General features: G+C 36.3%; 1 protein-coding gene across 1 annotated transcript in view; it reads right to left on the minus strand.

Annotated features, from left to right (window-relative positions):
• Positions 1-4,005: 4,005 nt before the first annotated feature.
• The window catches only part of MTMR9 (myotubularin related protein 9), a 54,241-nt gene continuing 33,557 nt past the window's right edge, over positions 4,006-24,689 (minus strand). Inside the window, exons 8-10 of the mRNA XM_026518902.4 lie at positions 24,196-24,416; positions 14,338-14,489; positions 4,006-9,031 (exon numbers count right to left, since the gene is read on the minus strand). Of these exons, the coding sequence (XP_026374687.1) occupies positions 8,868-9,031; positions 14,338-14,489; positions 24,196-24,416 (537 nt within the window). The 3' untranslated portion in view covers positions 4,006-8,867. The remainder of the gene's footprint in view (positions 9,032-14,337; positions 14,490-24,195; positions 24,417-24,689) is intronic.

Below are 24,689 nucleotides of genomic sequence, written 5' to 3' on the forward strand. Positions count from 1 at the left end.
CTTCCATCGAACCTGTTGCAACCCTTGTCCTGTTTCTACAAATGTGACTGCTTTAGACAACTTATTATATAAGTGAAATCATACAGCATTTGTCTTTTTGTAACTGACTTATATCTTTTATCATGTCTTTAGGTTCCTTACATGACATAGCATGTGACAGGAATTCCTTTAAACACTGAATAAGGGGTGCTTGGGTGGCTTAGTCAGTTAAGCATCTGCCTTTGGCTGAGGTCATGATCCCGGAGTCCTGGGATGGAGCCCTGCATCGGGCTCCTACTCAGTGGGGAGCCTGCTTCTGCCTCTTCTTCTGCCTCTTCCCCTGCCCTCTGCTCATGCTCTCTCTCTCTCAAATAAATAAATCTTTAAAAAAAATAAACACTGAATAATATTCCACTTTTGTATATACCATATTTTGTTTACCTGTTTATCCATTGATGGATATTTGTGTTATTTGGCTATTGTGAATGTTGCTACAATGATCATGGGTGTCCAAATACTTCTTTAGATTCTTTTGGATATATAACCAGAAGTGGGATTGCTGTATCATATGATAATTCTATTTTTAATTTTTTGAGGAACTACTATACTGTTTTCTATAGTGGCTGCACCATTTGACATTCCCACCAAACAGTACACAAGGATTTCAGGTTCTCCACATACTCAACACTTGTTATGTACCGTTTTTCTGATAGTGGTCATCCTAATGGGTGTGAGATACCTCATTGTGGTTTTGATTTGCATTTCTCCAATGATTAGTGATGTCGAATGTCTTTTCATAGGCTTGTTAGCCATTTGTACATCTTCTTTGGAGAAATATCTATTTAAGTCCTTTGTCCATTTTTAAATCCGGCTATATTGTTGTTGCAGGAATTCTCTGTATATTCTGGATATTAACCCTTCATTAGACAGGACTGGCAAGTATTTTTTCCCATTGTGTACATTCCCATCTCATTCTGTTGTTTTCTTTGATGTGCAAAAGTTTTTAAGTTTAATTAGTCTATTTCTGCTTTTGTTGTGATTGTTATTTTTGAAGTCATTGGCAAATCCAAAGTCATGAAGCTATCCCCCTATGTTTTCTTCTAGTTTTAAGTATTATGTTTACATCTTTAATCCATTGGGTTAATTTTTGTATATGGCATAAAGTAACTAAAAAAAATTCTTTTGCATATGGGTATTTTTTCCTGGCAATGTTTTTTGAAGAGACTGTCCTTTCCCTATCATGTAGTCTGGGCACCCTTATTGAAGATCACATGACCACATACATGAGGGTTTATTTCTTGTCTCTCCATTCTGTTCCATTGATCTTTATGTCTGTACACTGATCTTTATGCAAGTACAACACAGTTTTGATTATTGTAGCTCTGTAATACATTGAGCCATTACTAGTACATTATTTTTAAGTTTTTGAGTCACTTTAATTCTGTCTGGTGTATACAGCATAGGGTTGCATTTTACTTTATAAGCCAATTTGGAGATTTTTTTTCTTTAAATAGATGAATCAAGGCCATTCACATTCATTGGTTAAGTCTGATGTTTGGTTCCAATTGTCATTTGTTTTCTTATATTTACTGTATATATCATGATATGTTTACTGTATTTCTTTGTTGTTCCTTTGTAGTTTTTATTTCTTTGGGTAGAAAAAAATGGAAGTTTTTCTACAGATACATATATAATATTATTTATAAAGGTGGCCATAGACACCTTTGTCCTAACTTTACATTCTACAGTTTGATTTGCTGGGTTTAAACGATACCCTTGACTCCTACCTATTACTTAAACGACAGTCAAGGAGCTTCTTTTACTTTGTCCCTTTTTTCTTATTTTAAAAATTTCATTATTTCTGTCAAAATATATCACCTCTACCCAGTTATTCTTCTACCCCTTATATTATTCTTGCATCTACAGTTACAGTACATTTAGCACCCTAATTTACCGTTTTCCCAGTCATCTCTTAATTGGACGAAATTAATTCTTTCACAGATTTCCCAGGAAGCATTCTTGATTATAGCATTACCTGGGGTTCTTGCGTACTTAAAAACTTTGCTTTGACTCCTAAAGTGTAGGTTGGCTGAATATAAAATCCTTGGCTCATACTTTTGCATATCTTGAAAATGTTCTTATTTATCTTACTATGTTGTTGTTGAGAATTCTAGACACCTGAGGATTTTGTTTTCCTCTTTATATCTAAAGTCTAATGCTTTTACTTGTATATGTCTTGGAATTGACCAATCTGGATCCACTTCCACCCAGACATTCTTCGTTTCTGGAAATTCTTCTTGAATTACAGGTTTAAATATTAGTTCTGTTCCATTCTTCTTCTTCTTCTTCTTCTTCTTCTTCTTCTTCTTCTTCTTCTTCTTCTTCAGGGACTTCCAATTATTCATACATTGGCTCTTCTTTGTGTGGCCTCTATGTTTTGACCCTTTCCGCTTATTTTAAAAATTTTCACTCTGGCCTTTCATACTTTTCTTTAATTATCTTTCATACACTTTGAATTGAACCTCTTCTCCCTCAAGGACCTTGTAATCTCCAAGATGACTTTGTCTTTATTCCTCAGATTCTTTCCTGAGTTCATTCAACTCTTGTTTTCTCCACTCTTGCTTTGTTTTTGGTCTACTTCTGTTCGAAGTTTTGTAGTTTATCACTTGAGGTGTTTTCTCATATCATATCTGGAAGTTTTCCTTAAAGGTATTTATTCCTTTTGGAATGTGTGTCAGTTTTCTTCTGCTCAGTGTTTCATTTTGGGGGTAATTTTCATCAGCTGAAATATTTTAATTTTATAGCTTTGTATGAATATCAACTGCTGTTTTCTGTTCACCTTGAGTTCTTAAACTTTTTGAAATAAGTTCAAACTTACAAAAAGTTCTTATCTTTCCTTTTCTTCTATAAACTTCATACAGACCAGTTATGTTGTAGAAGTTCCCTCAATTTAAGTTGGCCTGATGCTTCCTTATAATTAGATCCAGGTTATGCTTTTTGGTTTGTTTTTTTTTTTTTTTTTTTTTTTTATTAATAATGATTTTTTATTATATTATGTTAGTCACCATACTGGTTTGTTTTTTTTTAAAAAATGCCACGAAAGGGGTGCCTGGGTGGCTCACTCGGTTAAGCATCTGACTCTTGATTTCGGCTCAGGTTATGGTCTCAGGGTCCTGGGATCACGCCCACATCAGGCTCTGTGCTCAGCGTGGAGTCTGCTTATCCCTCTCCTCCCCCTTGCCCCTCTGGCTCACTTGCTCTAATAAATGAATAAAATCTTAAAAAAAAACAAAACGAAAAAATCCAAAAATGCCACAAAAGTGATGCATTGCTCTTAGTAGTTATGATCCATGACGTTGGTATGTCCCATTACTATAATGTTAATTGTGCTTGGATAAGGTGATATCTACCTGGTTCCTTCACTGTAGTTACTGTTTTCCCCCTTTCTAACTAGTATTTTATGGAAAGATACTTTGAGACTATATGCATTCCCTTACAAACTCACCTGCCAGTTTTAGCACCCACAGATGATGACTGCTGAGATCAATTATTACTGCGGTGGCTGCGAAATAGTGACTTTCTAATTTTGTCATTCCTATGTTTCATAGTTGGCTATCTATTCTAACAGAGAGCTTTCCCTTTTCCTTCATTAATTTATTCATGGCAATACAAACTGAGTAAAGAGAATGTATGATACATACTCCTAAATCTTGAGAGATACCTTTGAAATATTTATGTAGAAATGTCATGATGTCTGTGGCTTACCCTTGAATGTTTCACCAAAGTAATAGCAATAATACACACACATGATCAGGAGTGTCAAGTCAAATGTGACAAATGTTAATTATTCAATCTTAGTTGAATGGTATATGGTAGATCACTGTTCTATTTTGCAACTTTTTTGTGGATCTGAATTTTTTCAAAATATAAGGTCTATATATAGGAGTTTTGAGATACACTGCCAAAACCTTCACAGATATTTGAAAAAAAAAATTAAAGTCAGCCTACAGATTTAATTCACCAGCATTTGAATATATTCAAATTTTATTACCATTGTCTGGAAACATTTAACACTAGCATCTGTGCAACAGTCCTCTGAGGCAGAGAGCACACCACACAAATCTTACATACTAAGAGAACAGTACCATGTTCGACAAGACTGTTTCATGATTAAGTAAACCAAGCTTGACAAAGCAGCCCACTCACGATGAATGATTCCAGTTTTAGGACATAAGTGAACTGATCACATAGGGAACTTAACAAATAATATTAAAATGTTACAGAGACTTTAAAAAGTTTAGAATTTTCCCCTAAGACTATATATAGACAGGTTCACAAAATAGAAACCTGTCCATTACAGCACTCTAAGGTTTTAGCAAAGGATACGTTATAGACATATTTGCCATACAGTGCAATTTTATTGTGTAAGACATGAATAATAGTGCACTTAAATCCAAGAGTCACATTCAAATATATCAAGAATACAATCCAAATACCCGGCTATTGAAGAAATACATATTCTTTTTTTTATATAACTAAATTGTGCAAGTACCTTTTTAGTGTAGATGGTAATAGATCTATAAGGATTCTAAGCAACACAACTTGATGTATTTGTGTAGAATAATTCATGTCTCCAAAGATATGTGCATTTTAAAAGTGAAGCAAATGGAAAATGTCTTGGGCAGAGACACAGGCAGTGTTGCACAACTTGTTTTTATTACAAATTACCAATACAGTTAATCTGTATACTCACAGATGGTTAAAACAGAATGGTTCTAAACATCAGGAAGCTCTCATTGGGAATTATTTTTCAGGACAATGTAGTGTCTACATGAGCCCCACTATCTTTCACTAAATTAAGCACAAACTACAGTTCCACAATGGAGTTCAAAAATAGGACTTTCTTAAGGGGAATTTAGATAAGAAGTTCAAACTTTCTAAAACCTCATCCTACAGTTTCATAGCGTCTCATCTGAGCTATTGATTTAAAGGAAGAAGATGCTGTGGACACGATAGAAAGACTGAGCAACAGTAGAAATAGTTTACTCAAGAAAAAAATCAGAAAACTGATACTATAAGAAAATCAGCATTTCATATCATCTGAGAAATCAGTCTTTAAATGTTTTTTGTTAAGATGGTGAATTACATAAAAATACTATCTGGTAACAACTTCGGATATCAGCTCTGGAGGGGAGACAATCTAACCCACATTAAAGAATAATAAATAACTAATCCATGTTGTCTTGAGGTATAATGAACCTGTATCAGATGTACTGAATGATTTCATGCTCTGGTAAATTTCAAAGCTGCCAGAACAGCGGATCAACTATTCTAAAATTTGCCCTTTTTTTGGTCCAGGAAATAACTTTCTGATAAAGGGTGCTCATGATACCCTCTTGTAGTTTTCACTCATTAAATCTGGATATGGGTGAATACCAAAATTTTGCCTCAGGTTGGGGTCTGATAATAAGTGAACCTGATGACCTGGTTAAAACTGACAATTAACTCAGTTAATTCTGAAACCAGACTAACTGTAAGAGTTACATCTCTAGGCAGATTAAAAAAAAAAAAACTTAAATAAATAAATATTTATTTATTTATTTAAGGGAGAGAGACAGAGAGATAGCATGAGGAGCAGCGGAAAGGGAGAAGCAGGCTCCCCACTGAGCAGGGAACCCAACATGGGCTCGATCCCAGGACCCTGGGATCATGACCTGAGCCACCCACGCACCCCGCAATTTTTTTTTTAATACAGCAAAATGTTCCTTCTATTTTTTACTTCAAGAGAGAAACTATTGATCAGATCTTTTCCATGATACTGATTTTTTAATTTAATAAAAACACTGAGTGAATCAAAGACTAAAATATCACTAAATTTCATCCTTTAAAATGAAAAGCAGTGACATTTGACCTCTATAAAACAGGCCTCAGAGTTCAAAGAAAAGCTTTTAAATTACCCACATGGGATCTGAAATGACTGTTGTCTTCCAAAGTTTTCCCAAAAGTCACTTTAAAATCTTGCTTCAAAGACCTGATTTTTCTTAGAAATAAAATATATTTATAGGTTGTTTTAATCCTACTAGATTTTGTAGTTTCTGCTTGTTTTCTTCCCATTTAATAAAACCAGAAAGAAAAATTTCGACAATTACAGAAAAGTCTTACCACCCAAAAAGTTTCAAAATCTTAATATAATCACCTATGTTCGTGTGGTTTCTAAAAAAAAATTGTTAATTTAAAATCTAAGGATCCTTGTACTGCCGATAGAAGACTGTAGCAATCTTTTGTATTTTTAGAATATTCTCTGTAGGACCTACTTTTTGCATCCCCAAAATGTAAATGAGACTTTACTATAAATGAATACATAAGATGCTTAATATATTTAACTTGATTATATCTCATTTGATTATTATTGGCTCCTATGGTGTAATTCATTTGCTAATTCTGCCACCACTCTCTTCATTCCAGTTTTTAAGGCCACATTTATCAAAGATAATTCTCCAAACTTAATGTTTAACAAGCATCTTCTCATGAGTATATCCATTGTATGTATTCTTCTCATCCAAGGAATGGGTAACTTCATAGTATTACTAAAAATCCCTCTTTAAATTATATTGATAATGCACCTTTGATACAGTTCTTGAGTTTGGGAAAACCCTAATATTTGCATTATTAGATGTCCCCTTTGAAAATGCACTAATATCCAAGTTTGTTTTTATGACCTATAAACAGAACTGAGGTTTGCACAATCCCTAATTATACATTAATACTGAAATGCAAACTTGTCCAAATAGCTTAAGATTGCTGTCTCAATAAAAGAAAGAAAAAGAAACACTATGCTATTATTGGACTCTGGCTCACACATAAAACGTTCATCAGGAAGACAGGTATAAATTGAAGGCATACAATTTCTCCATGACCAAGCCTAATAAAAACTCCCACCCACGGAAGCCCTGTGGCCATTCAATGTCACCAGTGGGAGCCACTTCTAAAGAATCACTAAAAACAACAACAACAAAACTAAACTAAATCGTTTTCCTTATGGGTTAACTGAGAAGAAAAGGGCTCCTTCATATCTACTCTTGAGACCAAAATAGGAGCAAACAAAAAGATCAGCTACATGAACAAATGTAGCAAGCAATTTTAAGGGATGATAAAAAAGCTAGAGTATTTCCTCTTTTCAATTATCAATATAAACATTTCACACAACACGGAGATATCTACAGCAAGAGATCCTTTGCTCCTTGCTGTACCCTTTTTGTGAGGGCTTTAAAGCCTGAAGGCTCATAACTATAGCCAAGAAAATAAGTCGAGAATAAATCTGAGCTTAAAGGAAAAGGCAGGCAAATATACCAAAGGAGAGTTCTGATATGTGCTGTTGTCCAACCTTTTTGCTACCAGTCTGAGAAAACAGAAAAAAGATGAAGTTTGGGCAACTGGAGAAAGTATTTGCTATTTTCTAAGGCGTCTGAATGTGGCCATAGATAATGCTAGACTAGATATTTTTAAAATTGTATTTTTAGCTCAATACATAGCTCTAAAGCAGGGTTCAGTTTTGGTGCGCTCTACACTGAAATGTTATATACAGACGGGGTGGAAATGGTATTAAACATTTACTCTTCAACTATCCTTTTAATAGAAAACTAGAATTGATAGTATTTATTAAAATGAACAGTGCCACAAAACAGAAATGTATATAGAAAGCACTGAACCACAAACTTTTAGAGTAGCAGGCATAAACTAGCATAGCATAAATATAGTCATAACATTGAAACAATTCAGGCTGTTTCTACAGTTTAAAACATCGCTGTGTCATGTTCATAAACTTTCACCTCCACTTCAATTAGACTTGCCTAACATATAATGAACAAATCAGCAAAGTCAAGATAAATTTTCAAAAGGCTCAAGCCAATGTGAAAGGTTTAAGTTTAGCATTAATAAACTTTTAGAATACTTAAAATAAAACACAATAAAACTTAACACACATACATACATGAAACAGTGCAGTAAGAACTTCAGACAAGGGCAGTGCATTTCTGGTTTAAGGAAACCGCATTTGTAGCTTAATTATAACAAACTAACATCTATCCTAAATGATGGTTTAATGGGATATCCAGCATTTGATACACACTTAATATGTGTGGTCAAAAACCTAAAAAACCAATTCAACAGTAATGACACTATCAGTAACAAATTCCTATTTTACTTCTATATTGCACATACTTTTACTGTCTACTGTTAAAATTTACTTCTTAATGTAAATATCAGAGGATTATACCTATAACCCTTGTAAAAATATTTACCTTGAATAAATATTCAGATTTTCCTTTCTTGACAAAGCAGAATGAGAATGAATTCAGCTTTGTTAATCCAAAGCTATTTTAAAGAGAAGGGCAAAGGTACTGGAAATAGCATGTTAATCACAAAATTTTTAGTTTATCAACCGTTTCAGTTTTGAAAAATATTTCTGTATTTGGAGTGTTTAAAAGTCTGATCTTTTTTAAAACTAACAAATATTCCCTAAAGAGATTAATCATATCCTTGACTGGTCTGGAGCACTGTTTGGAAAGTAGACACAGAAAAAATTTTAGGATTAAATGGCATATAACACAAATGGCATTAAATAGATCACCTGTTTCACATAAAATTAAATGCCTAGCACCTCCTTTCTGCTCCCAAAGTAAAGAGGCCAAACAGGCCACATGAAACAAGAGTAATTACAGTAAGTTTCATTCATAAAGTATTGAGAAATCCACTACATTAGAGGGTTCTCACATCTAAAGCCTTAGGTTCAAGGCTACTGTGTAAAAGTGAACTGAAGGGCCTAAGGAGAGAGAGGTGGGATTCAGGTCCAAGAAGGTCCTTATTTACGTAGGTTGTGGGGAGATTTTTCAGGGACTCTCCTGCATCCCATCCTCAGTTTCCAGTTCTGCCAACTGCCTCCTAAGTACATTTACTTTTGCTTGTAATTCCTTGTTATATTCAATGATGTTAACCATTTCTTCATAAGCTTCATCCAAATACTTGGAGGATCTGTTCCAACGCAGGAAAATACCTATTGGAATCCAGGAAAGGAAGACAGAAGGCAAAAAGATACATACAATGGGTTAACATTATTCCATACATTATACCTTCTTTTTTCTTTTCTTTTTTACAATTCACATCTATGTTTTATTATACTCTGAAATATGCAGGAATCTTGAGGTACTGAAAGTGTAACTACACTATTTAAAACATCACTATTTCTCTGTACATAATCATTCATTCTTCAAACCCCCCCCACAAAATTATGAAATGGATTAGAACACTATTCTCTGATATATCCAGGATTATAAATAAGTTGATAACTTACAATGCCATAAATTTTCCAGTTTCACAATACAAATCCTTTTTTTTTTTTCAATTATAGAACTTTACTCAGACCCCTAGGACCTCATACATATGTAAAATCACTTTCACTAGAAAAGTGACAGTTACAGCAACAGCTGAACCATACACATTGTTATTTAAAAACCTAAACTTCCCAACAAACAAAAGCTTAGGACCAGATGGCTTCACAGGTGAAGTCTACCAAACATTCAGAGAAGAGTTAATACTTATTCTTCTCAAACTATTCCAAAAAGTTGAAGAGGAAGGAATGTTTCCAAACTCATTCCATGAGGCCAGCATTACCCTGATACTAAAACCAAACAAACACAGCACAAAAAAAGAAAATTATAGGCCAATAACTCTGATGAACATAGATGCAAAAATCCTGAACAAAATATCAGCAAACTGAATTCAACAATACATTAAAAGCATCATATACCATGATCAAGCAGGCTTTATTCTAGGGATGCCAGGATGGTTCAATACCCACAAATCAATCAACACAATATGTCAGATTAAAAAAAAGAAGGATAAAATCACGTGATCATCTCAACAGATGCAGACAAAGCATTTCATCAAACTGAGGGCTTCAGAGGGGAGGGGGCGGGGGTTGGGATAGGCCAGTGATGGGTATTAAGGAGAGCACATATTGCATGGAGCACTGGGTGTTATATGCAAATAATAAATCATGGAACACTACATCAAAAACTAAGGATGTACTGTATGGTGACTAACATAACATAATAAAAAATTATTAAAAAAATAAAAAAATAAAATTCATTCATTTATGATTAAAAACTCACAACAAACTGGATTTAGAGGCCATGCATGACAAACCAACAGTTAACATACACAACAGCGAAAAGCAGAAAGATCTTCCTCTAGATCACAAACAAGACAAGAAGGCCTATTCTTACTAATACTTTTATTCAACACAATATTGGAGATCCTAGCCCAGAAGTCAGACAAGAAAAAGAAATGAAAGGCTCCCAAACAGGAAAACAAGTAAAACTGCTACTATCTGCAGATGACAAAATACTATATATAAAAAATCCTGAAGACTCCACCAAAAAACTACTGAAACTAATAAATTTGGTAAAGTTGAAGGTTACAAAATTAATACACATAAATCCACACTTTTATTTACTAATAATGAACTACCAGAGAAATTAGAAAAATTGTAGTTGCATAAAAAAATACCTAAGGACAGGAGAAAGACCTTTCATTAAGGAGGTACTCTGAAAACTATAAGGTATTGAAAAAAGAAACTGAAGACAGCACAAATATTTGGAAAGATATACCATGCTCATGGATTAGAAGAATATTGTTAAAATGCCCATACTACCCAAAGCATCTTCAGATTCAATGCAATCCCTATCAAAAGGCATTTTTCACAGAAATTCAAAAAGATATATGCACCCTTATGTTAACTGCAGCACTATTTATGATAGCCAAGGTTTGGAAACAACCTGAGTGTCCATCAATAGATGAATGGATAAAGAAGATGTGGTATACATACACCACTCTGGAATACTACCCAGCCATAAAAAAGAATGACATCTTCCTATTTGCAACAATATAGATGGGCCCAGAGGGTATTATGCCAAGTGCAATAAGTCAGGTGGAGAATGATAAATACCACATAATTTCACTTAGATGTGGAATCTAAAAACAAAACCAGAACAAACAAACAAATGAAATAGAAACACACTCACAGATACAGAGAACAATTTAATAGTTGCCACAGGGGAGGGAGATGGGGTGATGGACAAATAGGGGAAACGGATCAAAAGGTACAAACTTCTAGTTATAAATAAGACATGGGGATGCAATGTATAGCTTAGGGAACATAGTCAACAGTGTAACAACTTTGTACGGTGACAGGCTGTAGCTAGACTTACCATGGTGATCACTTTGCAATGTATGTAAATGTTGAATCTCTACGTTGTACACCTGAAACTAACATATGTCAACTACACCTCAATAAGGAAAATAGTAAAAGCCTAAACTTCAGTGTGCTCTCTCCCTATCTCTTTACTTAAGAGATGGTCTTCCAATTCTACAGACAAGTCCTTCTTTCCCCCAATAATAATTATCCTTTTATTACAGACTAAAAGGAGACATTCCTTGTCTGCATAGATCTACATCAACTATATCATCCCAGCATCATGGCTTAAAGACATTCAAATAAGGAAGTACAAAAACTTTCCAGGCAGCAATTATGTCAGTAGCTGGTAAGTTCACAAAGGTTTTACGATTCTTTTTTTTTTTTTTTTTAAAGATTTTATTTATTTATTTGACAGAGAGAGAGACAGCCAGTGAGAGAGGGAACACAAGCAGGGGGAGTAGGAGAGGAAGAAGCAGGCTCCTAGCGGAGCAAGGAGCCCAATGCGGGGCTCGATCCCAGCACTCTGGGATCACGCCCTGAGCCGAAGGCAGACGCTTAACGACTGAGCCACCCAGGCGCCCCAGGTTTTAATGACTCTTTAAAACACTTTCTATAAACCAAATTGCCAGAACCCTAAAGCTACTCTCTATCAAGAGAGGGAAAATAGAAACATAGCTTAAAAAACTGGACTTTGTTGATTTTTCCATTATAAGGTCAAAGAGTAGTGTCATTATACAACCCGTACACCTACTATGAGAAGATTTTACATCACACAGAATTTCTTCCAGTTCTAAGTCGGGGCACTAAACACATATGGAAACTCTGTTGTTAATGGAATGGTAGGAATTCATTCGTGTAACAACAAGATTTCCTCCAATCATTTCATCTCTAAACTCTCTGTAAAAACTAGTTAAATTGTCCTCCAGGCCATCCAACTCCCAATCTGGCTCTTCTCCCAAATAGCTAGTCTCTTACTTCAGTTATTAAACATGACAGTGGCTTCTAGGTCAACTGTCCCAGAAATCTTTAACAAAAAGTTTGGCTGTAATCTCTCACTTAAGAGATCACTTACCCTGTACCGGTTACTGTCTACAACAATCGAGAAAGTAAGCAAAGAGAAGTTCTGAGCAGCCAGAAATTCCCAGAGCACTAAAGCTCAGACTCCTGAGAATCTGGAGACTATCTGAGGCCATTGTCCCCCAATTCTAACTTGGGGACACCTCAACAGATAAGATTAGAAGCATACACTGAGGAGGAAGGAAGAAGCTAATGACAGATATGCCAAGAGGAATGAGACGTGAGAGCTGACATTCAGAGAAGTGACAGAACAGACTTCAGTCTCAGAGAGCAAAGCAATCCGAGGCCCTTTTACAGATAAAGGGCAAACAGTTTCCCACACATCAACTGCCCTGTGGGCATAACATATTAAAACGTGGTATAATAACTGACATTTATGGTAATTCAGTTCAATTACTAAACAGTTAGCATTCCTTATGTGTAGGCTTTGTGCCATTTAATACAAAGATGAGGGGCACCTGGGTGGCTCAGTTGGTTAAACGTCCGGCTCAGATCATGATCTCGGAGTCATGGGATCAAGCGCTGCACTGGGCTCAGCACAAGAGTCTGCTTGAGATTCTCTCTCTCCCTCTCCCTCTGCCCCTCCCCCTGCCCATGCTCTCTCTCTCTCTCTCTCTCTCAAATAATAAATAAATCTTTTAAAAAATACAAAGATGAATAAAGACATACTTATCACCTTCAAAATGATTAAAAAATGGCATTTTGTAGTCTTTGTGTAATGGATGGCTAATATATTTTAGATTTTGTTTAGATTTTTAAAAACAAGCTTTGGTATTTATGGAGATAAATTTCAGGAGTCTGAAAAATTAATGTAGGTTAAATACCTTCTTTATAATGGATTTGAAAATTAAGTATATATTGTTCCACATGAACAATGAGATAAGTGCATCACTGCATTGATAGCATTATGTATGCTTACAGCACCTTACTAGAATGACTAGTTCACTAACCCTTCAACAGTGTTTAACAGAGGAACCTTTCCTAATGGCTGCTTAATAAAGGAAACAGAAACCATCTCCTTGGAATTTACAATTTATTCCTGTCCCAACTACCTACCAACTTTCTTACACAAAAAATAATGTACTTTCCTTCATACCCATTAGAATGACCACTACCAAAGGGGCAGAAAATCCGAAAATAACAAGTGTTGGCAAGGATGTGGAGAAACTGGAACCCTTGTGCACTGTTGGGGGAACGGTCAAATGGTGCAACTGTTACGGAAAACGGTACAGTGGTTCCTCAAAAATTAAACAAAATTATCATATGATCCAGCAATTCCACTTCTGGGTACATACCCAAAAGAATCAAAAGCAGCTTCCTAAAGAGATATTTGTGCATCTGTGTGCCAACAGGTGGAAGCAACCCAAGCACCCATCAGTGTATGAATGGGTAAACAAAATGCAGTAAACACATCTGATGGAAAACTATTCAAACTTAGAGATTCTGAAACAGGTTACAATATGGATGACTCTTGAAGACATTATGTTAAGTGAAAGAAGTCAGTCACAAAAAGACAAATACTGTATGATGATATCTAGAGTTATCAAGCTCATAGACACAGAAAGCAGAATGGTAGTTACCAGGGGCAATGGGAAGTTGTTGTTTAGTGAGTATAGAGTTTCAGATTTTCAAGAAGAAAAGTTCTGGACACCTGTTTCATGACAATAGGAATATACTTGACAAGAATGAACTGTATGCCTAAACATACGTAAGTTGGTAAATTTGTAATCACAATTAAAAATAGTCATGTAGCTTCCTACCTAGGGGAAATATCCAATATAAACAGCAGTATCCATCGAATAATTACTGCCAATTTCTGAAATGGGGACTGAACAAAAGAATGTGACTAGATAATGGATGTGAAAGAGAGAACCATGCCCACACTGAGAAAAAATAGCAGTCACACACAGGTTTGAGGGTCAGGTCCACTCACCATCTTCAAATACCAACAACAGCAGGTACTCAGAGGCAGTTCAGAGAGGATCCTTGACTAGCGACAGAAAGTGTGCAAAGGACGCACAGCTTACCTTCCCATAGCTGAAGACTCTGTGGGGCAACTGAAGGCCAGATGACAAGGTTGTTGGCTTCGAAGAGAGGATTGGTGAACTTACTCAGTTCACTGGGCCGATTGACCCAGGACCACAGAGACATCGTTTTCTGCTGCAGCTTCAACTTACATCTGATTAAGGAAGAAAATTGCCATTAAAGCAATGAAATGGTAACAACCACTATTAAATGCTCCTCCCAAGAGGACAGTTTCTTCTGTCTGTATGTTAGAAGGCAGAACACAAAACTTTTAAAAGATGAATAAAATGTTGTAAAATAAAAATATTTGTCAGAAAATTCAACCAGCATTATAACTCTCAATAACAACAAAACTATTTCACAGGCTTTCAAAGCCAGCCAATAGGATAAAACCAGAATCTGGTCATGTTAGGTATAGTGTTAAATATTAATCCAGAGAACAGAACATTACTATATGCAAAATCCTTTATTGTATCTGGCGCTGTATTTCATTTTTTAAAGATTTTATTTATTTGATAGAGAGCGAGCACACGTGAACACCAGCATGGGGAGCAGAGGAGGGAGAGGGAGAAGCAGACTCCCCGCTGAGTAGGGAGCCTAACGTGGGGCTCAACCCCCGGACCCTGAGATCAGGACCTGAGCCGAAGGCAGACACTTAACTGACTAAGCCACCCAGGTACTCTTGGCACTGTATTTTAATTTAAAATAGCCAAATATAAAAATAACTTTCTTTTTTGTTTTGGAAAAGTCTAGAATGCAAAGAACAAAGATTATAGACATATTAAAAATGGAGGTTGAGTCAAATCTTAAAGCCTAAAATTTTTTGGAGACTTAGCTTTTAGGACAAATAAATTACATGTACGTAAAATGCAGACGGACTGTTGAAGATTAAAAATGAATATGTATCTTGATGTAAATACGGATTCAATCTACATTTATTTATATACAATGAAAAGCCTTCATAATAACCCTGAAATTCTTTTTTTATTTAAACAAGTACCAAGTGTTTTTAGGATGCATAAGTGAATAGATAAGTACATTAGTACCAAAATGCAAAACATACAGGTTTAAAACGGTTATGTTTTTAAATTATTAAAGGTCTATTTCAAAGTTATAAATTCTCCCCTAGTTGATCTAGCAGCTTAGTTAAAAGCTACACAAGCAATAACCGTGAAATTCTGTAACACTCTTTTATCATAGAATAAACTCACAGGGATGGAAAGTAAACTGGTACATTTTCAAAAAAATAATTTTTAACAAGAACTGAAAGACAATTTGTGGTAAACCTTACATTAACCAAAAAGATAATATATTCAATTTTCACAGGATTCTACTCAAGTTGAAGTTTTGCAATAAAATTGCTTTTGTCTCTGAAACTACTTGAATATTAATTATATGCATCCTTTTTATGCTAGCAATAAAAAGAATCCACATAATCACAGAACCCCCATGTAGTACTGCAATTTAGTTGCTAGGATAGCAAGTCCTATACTATGTCCACAGGAACCAGGCATGGCGAGGATGGGAAACCACTGTATCCACTGCTCCTGCAGTCAGTGGTTTGGCCCTGCCCCCCCCCCCCAAACCTATGACTAGCCAATCATTGAACTGTTCTCCACCTGAGCCCACCCCATAGAGCTTCAGAATCCTTCTCAACCAGGCCTACTGGTAGGCTCTACCAAATGGCAATCAGAATGGTAGATAAAATGCATTTGTGATCCCTTTATTAAAGGCTAGTTCTGGGGGATATTAATAAGTATAACACCAAAAAGAAGTCCATAGTCAAATGTATTATTTAAATGCTGAATTAAAGTTATATATTTTGCTTTACTGAAGAATGTCTTAAGGCCTTTAACAATTATTTTGTGACTTTTTGAGAGGGGACTGCATTATACCACATTCCCCAAACTTAACCAAGGTAAATCACCAATTCTCCCCTCCCCCATAAGAGTATAGTCCAGGGGTTAAGTCGAACATGCTTTAAGAAATGGCGGGATTAGGGGCGCCTGGGTGGCTCAGTTGGTTAAGCATCCGACTTCTGATTTCAGCTCAGGTCATGATCTCAGGGTCATGAGATCAAAATCCACATTAGGCCCCACACTAAGCGAGGAGCCTGCTTAAGATTCTCTCTCTTCCTCTCCCTCTGCCTCTCCCCCCAGCTCCCATGTATGCACCCCCACACACACATTCTCTCTCTCTAAAAAAAAAAAAGAAGGAAAAAAAAGAAATGGCAGGATAAGATATTAAATTTCTAACACATTTAAGTGCCATGAAGCATTGCCTTTGTGATGATCATTTGAATGTAATCTTTTTTTAATTTAGATTCAATTAGCTAACATACAGTACATCATTAGTTTCAGATATAGTGTTCAATAATTTATCAGTTGCGTATAACCCCCAGTGCTCATCACATCACTGTATGTAATCTTTAATCACCTAAAAAACAAACAAACCAAAACCAAAATAAAACAGCAAAGCCTTGTTGACATGTACAACTTTATTTTGTTCAGCATTTTAAAAGCATATCTGACCATGAATCCTTTTTGGTGTAATACCTTTTAACACTGCTTGGTATTAATGTCTATCAAAGAAATTGTAAATACACTTCATTTCACATGCTGACTTCCAACTGCTTAAAGGTTACCGATTATCTTTCCTTTTTTTAAGCATCAGATGACATAGAGCATGAAGTACTTGCTGTCACATTCAGTAGAATCAGTGTGCCAGCCAGAGTAATACTGTGGCTCTGTGTCAAAATGCCATCAGTGGTTAAGTTCTAGGCTTGTGGCTAAGCAGGTGATAGAAGATTCAAGGAAGAATGAATGAATGAACTGATATTTTTTCAAATGCCTATTATGTGACAGGTATTATGCTGGTTTTTCACATATGCATCATTTGATCCTCACTATAACTCAGTGTCATAGAGATGAATTTTTGCCTTTAACACGAGCAGAAATAGATTCAGAGAAGTCAAATGGCTAGTAAGTGGCATAGTGGAGATTCAAACTCAAATCTTCTAATTTCAAGTCCTGAATATTTTCCATTAAAGTACATTGGAGAGAATGAAGAAGGAGCTGATGACAGTAAAAAAGAAGATACCTAAAGTTTCTCAGAGCATAGTTTAAAATGTTGCATGTAGGTGTGGGACTTCTGGAATGGTAGGGTGAGGACCTCTGTATATCTTCTCCAAAAAGTAGTGAAAAGAGTGGCAAAACAGTCAAAATAAATACTTTCACAACTCTGGAAATTAACAAAAGGCTGTGACAATCTGACGAACATTCATTTAAGAAAAACTAATGACCCTCTGAAAGAATAGGATTCGGAGCATTTTAACTTGGCCAGTGCCAACACCCTTTCCCCAGCTCTGCAGAATCACTGCAAACCAGCAGACTTGTCAACACTGGAGGGGCAGACCAGCTTTGGAGGTCCTCAAAATACACCACCCCCAGAGCACTGTCACTATTTGATGTGTCTTGCAGCTCCCCAGTAAAGCCTCCTTTGTTGAGTGTTATTTGACTTGACTCACAGTTTTCTCAGAGGGAAAAGCCCTACTCCCCAGGTTATTTGTCAAAAACAATGAGCGGAAACTATTTAACATCACAGTTGCCTGAGGCTGCCATGCCAGCTGGGGCAAACAAGAGCCTAGGAAAAATAAAAGATTTGGGGAATGAGATGTCCATGGGCAGCAGGGGGTAAGATAGGGGCTTTGTAAAGATCTGACATATTCCTGAGGATTCAAAAGGGTGTGCAAATGCCTAGGAAATGCTTGAGATAGCCCCCATTCATTCTCCTCTGGCTGAACCTGATACCCTGTGTAAGCTGAAGGCTAAAACAGAGCTGTAAACTGAGCGTTGCAGTCGTGCCTAATACATACATAGGGCCCCTCAGCAAAGGAGGAAAGGGTTATTCATTCAGAAGGTAGAGGATCTAATTTCCAAATTTGCTGTATTATATTATCTAAAACATGAGTTTTCAAAAAAAGCAAATTACAAAACAGACAAAGAAACAGGAATGTGTGGCCCATACTCAGGAAGAAAAAAACAGTCAAAAGAAATTGCCCCTTGGAGAGGGAGGACATATTGAACTTACTAGACAGACTTTATTTAAGATTTTATTTATTTATTTGAGAGAGAGAAGAAAGAAGAGAGCAAGCATAAGTAGGGGGAGGGGCAGAAGGAGAGGGAGAAGCAGACTCCCTGCTGAGCAGGGAGTCCCACAAGGGGGCTCGATCCCAGGACTCTGGGATCATGACCTGAGCTGAGGGCAGCCGCTTAACCAACTGAGCCACCCAGGTGCCCCACTAGACAAAGACTTTAAATTAGCTGTCATAAATGGGTTTGAAGCTAAAGAAAAATGCCCGAAAAATTAAAGGAAAGTATGATAACAATGTTATACCAAATGGACAATGTCAGTAAAGAGGTAAAAATTATAAAAAAGAACCAAATAGAAATCCTCATTTGCAAGTATAACTGAAATGAAAAAATGACCACAGGAGCTCAACAGTAGATTTAAGCTGGCAGAAGAATCAGTGAATTTGAAAATACATCAGTTGAGATTATTAACTTCTGAGAAAAAGAAAGAAAAATTGAAGAAAATTGAAAAGAATCTCCAAACTTATGGAATACCACCAAATATACCAACATGCACAATGGGAGTTCTAGAAGGAGAAGAGAAAAAGGCAGAACAAATGTTTGGAAAATAATGTCTGAAAACTTCTCAAATGTGATTCTACACACCCTAGGAGATAAGGAACTCTAAGTAGGATAAATTCAAAGTGGTCCACACTAAGACACATCAGTGTCAAAGAGTAAAAAAGCCAAAGAAAAAGAGGATTGTAAAAGCAGCAAGAGAAAAATGACCCATTACGTACAGGGGACCCTCAATGAAAGTAATGACTGACTTATCAGAAACCATGAGGCCAAAGAGCAGTGGTAATGACATATTTGGGGCACCTGCGTGACACAGTTGGTTAAGTGTCCAACTCTTGGATCAGCTCAGGTGGTGATCTCTGGGTCATGAGAACAGGCCCTGCACTGGGCTCTGTGCTCAGTGTGAGTCTGCTTAAGATTCTCTCTTTCCCTCTGCCTCTGCCCCTCCGCTCCACACTCTCTTCCTCTAAATGAATAATCTTAAAAAAAAAAAAAAGACTATTGACAAAGACGTGTATACCAGCAAAACTATGCTTTAAAAATGAAGAAGACTGATGCCACCAAAAATGTCAGAGTAGGCAGCTCCAAATGCCCATCCCTCCAGAGAAACATTGAAAACACAAATAGAAACTGTTAGAACCTATTCTTGTCAGACTTCTGGGAAATAGGAGTTTAGAGCACACAAGCAAATGAAGAATCAAGGAAAAGGGAATCTGAAAAACAATAAAAAAGCTTAATGATATTTTTATTTACTCTTGCCCCACCCTTTCCCTAGCTCATGAAGATGGCAGCCCATGTTCTTCGTATGGGACCCTGGTCCCTGGTTCCAGAGGGAACAGAGCAGTCCTTATTCACAAAGAATTGTCTCTCTGTTCTAACTTGTCCAAGGGCTACCTGAAGCATTTGTCTTTGTTATGCCTAACTTGGAAATCACCATGGGCAGAAAAGTAGTGGGCATTCCTAGAAAACATAAGGTGAATGGACAACCTGTAGCCATCTGGGGGAAAAGATTATGACTGAGGGGTACAACAGAGCACTAAAAGCCCAAGGAAAAAGATTCTGTGGAAAATCAGTGTACTCAAAGTTACCCATGTATACTGAGAAATTGAGAAAGGCTATGTGCACGCCTAAGGCAGGAAACAGGCTCAGAAAAGGCCTGAGAAGATCCCAAGATTTTGGTTTTGGCTGATCTCTAGGCTCAGTGAAGGCCAGAAGTGAAGGCTGAGGCCTGATTAAGCACTGAGGGGATATTCCAGCATAAAGCCCATCTGCAAAGACTGCAAAAGGATTTTTTTCCTTTGTCTTGAGTGGTTTTCCCTTTCACTTTTCCCTCCCCCTTTTCCTCTCTCTCTTTCGGCTCCAGGCATTCAAGGAAATCACTGTCAAACACTAGCTGAACACAAACTAAAAGAACAGATACTTCAGAAACTATACATGAGAAAAAAATACACTTTACAAAATAGTTTTAAAAAGGTCTAAATACATTAACAGTTACAGCTTATGGCAAGCAATAAATACAAGAAGAGTGGGAAGAATCTGATTTCCAGAGAGCCACGTTATAATATTTTAAATGTCCAGATTCAAAATTACAAATGATGCAAAAAACCCTTAGAAAGTATGGCCCATTCATAGAAAAAAATTAACAGAAATTGTCCCTACGAAAGTACTGACTTTGCTTTTACTAGATGAAGACTTTAAATCAACAGTCTTAAATATGTTCAAAGAGCTAAAACAAAAACAAAAACAAGACAAAAAACTAAGGACAAAGAACTAAAGGAAACCAGGAGAACAAGTCTCAAAACCTAAACTATATCAATAAAGAGACAAAATTATAAAATAGTGCCAAATAGAAATTCTGGAACTGAAAAGTACAATATCTGAAATAAACAAAAACAAAAACAAAAACAACCGAATAGATGGTTTTAATAACAGATCTGAGCAGGCGCAAGAATAAGCAAATTTGAAGACAGGTCAACTTAAATTCCCCATTCTGAGAAGAACAAAAAAAGAATAAAGAAAAATGAACAGAGCCTAAGCAACCTGTGGGTACCAACATATGCATAATGGGACTCCCAGATAGAGAAGACAGAAAGCAAGGGAACAAAAGAATATATAAAGAATTAATGGCCAATTGGTCAATTATACCTCAATACAAATAGAAAAAAGTGATCACAAAAAGAACCACACACGCACAAATATTAAGGGCTAACAACTCCCCAAACTTGATTAAAGACATGAGTCTACACATTTAAAAGTTCAACAGGCTCCAAGAAAGATAAAAGCAAAGAGATCCATACTGAGCCACACTATAATCGAACTGACAAAAGGCAGAGAGAGAGAATCTTGAAAGCAGCAAGAGAAAAGCAACTCATCCTGTAGAGGGATCCTACATCATCCCTCTACAACAGATTTCTCATCAGAAACCATGGAGGCCAGAAGGGACAGCAATGATATTTCTGCAGTGCTAAAAGGAAAAAAACAAAAGCAAAAAACAAACCCAAAAACTACCTACAAAGAACTCTACATCTGGGAACACTATTCTTTAAAAATGAAGGAGAAATTAAGACATTCCTGATAAATAAAAACCGAGGGAGTTTTGTTAGAAGACTTGCTTTACAAGAGAAATGCAAAAAGGAATCCTTCAATCTAAACTGAGGGGCACTAGATGGTAACTCAAAGCCATATGAAGGAATAACTCAGAAAAGATTAACTATATACGAAGGTATGAATGTAAGTTATTATTGTATTTTTGCAACTCCTCTTTTTATTTCCTACATAATTTAAGAGACAAATGGATAAAAATAATAATAAGTCCGTGTCAATGGGCATATAAGAATATAATTGTATATAAGAATGTAATCTGTGATAACAACATATAGGGGAGTGGAGCTATGGAAGAGCAAAGTTTGTATGACACTGAAGCTGAGTTTGTATTCAAAGTAGATTGTTATAAATTTGGGATGTTAGTTGGAATCCACCTGGTACCAGTAAAAAAATTTTAACATAACACAAAACGAAGTAAGAAGAGAATCATGATAGTACACTATGAGGTACCAAACACAAAGGAAGACAAATAATGGATGAAATGAAGAACAAAAGAGGTATAAGACAAACAACATAAATCTCAAACTGGCAGAAATAAGCTATTCCTTTCCAGCAATCACTTTAAATATAAATGAAGTAAACTCTCCAATCAAAATGCAGAGACTGACAGAATGGACTAAAAAACAGGATCCAACTATATACTGTCTACAAAAGATTCACTTCTTTTTTTTTTTTAAGATTTTATTTATTTATTTGACAGAGATAGAGACAGCCAGCGAGAGAGGGAACACAAGCAGGGGGAGTGGGAGAGGAAGAAGCAGGCTCATAGCGGAGGAGCCTGATGTGGGGCTCGATCCCATAACGCCGGGATCACGCCCTGAGCCGAAGGCAGACACTTAACTGCTGTGCAACCCAGGCGCCCCTACAAAAGATTCACTTCTGATTCAAAGATGCAAACAGACTGAAAATAAAAGGATGAAAAATGATTTTCCATACAGGTAGTAACCAAGAGAGAGCTGGAATGGACATATTATGTCAGATGAAATACACTTTAGGACAAAAACTCTTACAAGAGACAAAGAAGGCTATTATAAACTGGAAAAAGAGTCAATCCATCACGAAGATATAATAATTATAAACATATATATACTTTGCACCAGAGCCACAACATATAGGAAGCAAAAACCAACATAACGAAATAGAGAAATAGACAATTCTTCAATGTAGTTGAGGACTTCAATGTCCCACTTTTGATAATGTATCAAACTAGACAAAAGACCAATAAAGAAATACAGGACTTGAGCAAAATGTAAAACAAATATAGAATATTCCGCTCAACGACATCAGAGTACACATTCTTCTTAAGTGTACATGAAACATTCTTCAGGATAGATCACAGGTTACACCACAAAACAAATCTCAATAAACTTTAAAAGACTGAAGTCATACAAGTATCTTCTCCAACTACAACAGTATGCAGTTAGAAATCAATAACAGAAGAAAAAACACAGATGAATGAAAACAAATACACGACATGCTAATACAACACATGGAGATTCAGTGAAAACAGTGCTCAGATGGAAATTTATAGCAGTAAAAACCTACATTAAAAAAGAACAAAGATCAGGACGCCTGGGTGGCTCAGTCGAGTAAATGTCTGCCTTTGGCTCAGGTCATGATCTGGGGGTCCTAGGATCAAGCCCTGCATCGGGCTCCCTGCTCAGCTGGGGGTCTGCTTCTCTCTCTTCTCCCCTGCCCCACCCCCACTTGTGCTCTCTCTCACTGTCTCTCTCTAATAAATAAATAAATAAATAAATAAATAAAATCTTAAAAAAAAAAAAGATCTCACATTAGTAACTTTTAAATCAGTAACTTTATACCTTAAGGAACTGGAAAAAGAAGGGTAAACTAAACCAGTGCTAGCAGAAAGAAGGAAAAAATAAAAGGAGAGAGTATATGAAATAGAAAATAGACAACAGAGAGCACCAGTGAAACCAAAAGTTGGTTCTCTGAAAAGACCAACAAAACTGTTCTTTAGCTGGAATGACAAAGGAAAAAACAGCAGAGGAAGCCTTCTGACTGTACCCAACTGAGATTACCAGTTAAGCACTTTTAAAGATCATTCTGATAGGAATCTTCTAAATAAACCTATAAACTTGATGGCATCACTCTGGGCCTGAGGACAGTTACCAGGGGTAACAGATAAAGTCTGGAGCAGGAGTAGGAAGACCTGTATTACAGCCCTACTGCTGGTAACCAACTGGCTGTGTGTCGCTGGTGAAGTCATTTAACTTTCTGAATATTCCCTTCCCAATCTATAAAACTGGATGGAGGGTGGAGTTGGATTATATGTTAAGGCTTCTTCTAGATGTAAGATTACCATGATCTTATATAAGAAAATTAACATTTAAAATGGTTGCCCAATTTACTCAAAGCTTTTAAATCAGTGTATGGACTAATTTTAATCTAACAGAACAAAGTCTAGGACATGCTCTCACGTAGCATGCGGTAGGCTCATAATAAGAACACACTTCATGTAATTTAATTTATACTAACTGTTAACCTCTACCATCTTATAAATAACATTAATGTAGAACCAAATCCCAGTCTCTTTTAGGAAGTGACCAAAATTACAGACAAAGTGGCCCCCATCCCATGTATACCCACCTTTCACTTTCATTGTTGCCCAGAAATGTTCCAAACTGTGAGGCATATGCGTGCTCAAAGAGCATGATGAGGAAATTCTCATTAAATTCAAAAGAACAAGGAAACTGACGAAGTATCTGCCACACACAGTCCAAGAAGAGAAGAAATACAGGCGACTCCCACTTCTGCTTACTATTACAATAGGCTGACTGTGCGCAGCGCTGTTGGAACGGGTGGCCAGCCTAAGACAGAAGATAGAAATGTGACAGTTATAGCCTAGTAAGAGCACATTATAGCACATTCTATTAACATTATTTCACACAGTTGCAACAAAACTCTTATTAAATGGAACATCATATAATTTGGATGGCTGCTGTTCAATGATTTCTTGATTTAAAACAATTTTCAGCAACTAAGGAAAAAAACATGACTTCCAAATATTTAACAAGGCTATGCAGTTAAGGCATAACAATAAGAACTGCAATTATCCTTGGTGAACTCTATAAAATACAATT

Source organism: Ursus arctos, unplaced genomic scaffold (assembly GCF_023065955.2).
Source record: "Ursus arctos isolate Adak ecotype North America unplaced genomic scaffold, UrsArc2.0 scaffold_11, whole genome shotgun sequence".
NCBI lineage: Eukaryota > Metazoa > Chordata > Mammalia > Carnivora > Ursidae > Ursus > Ursus arctos.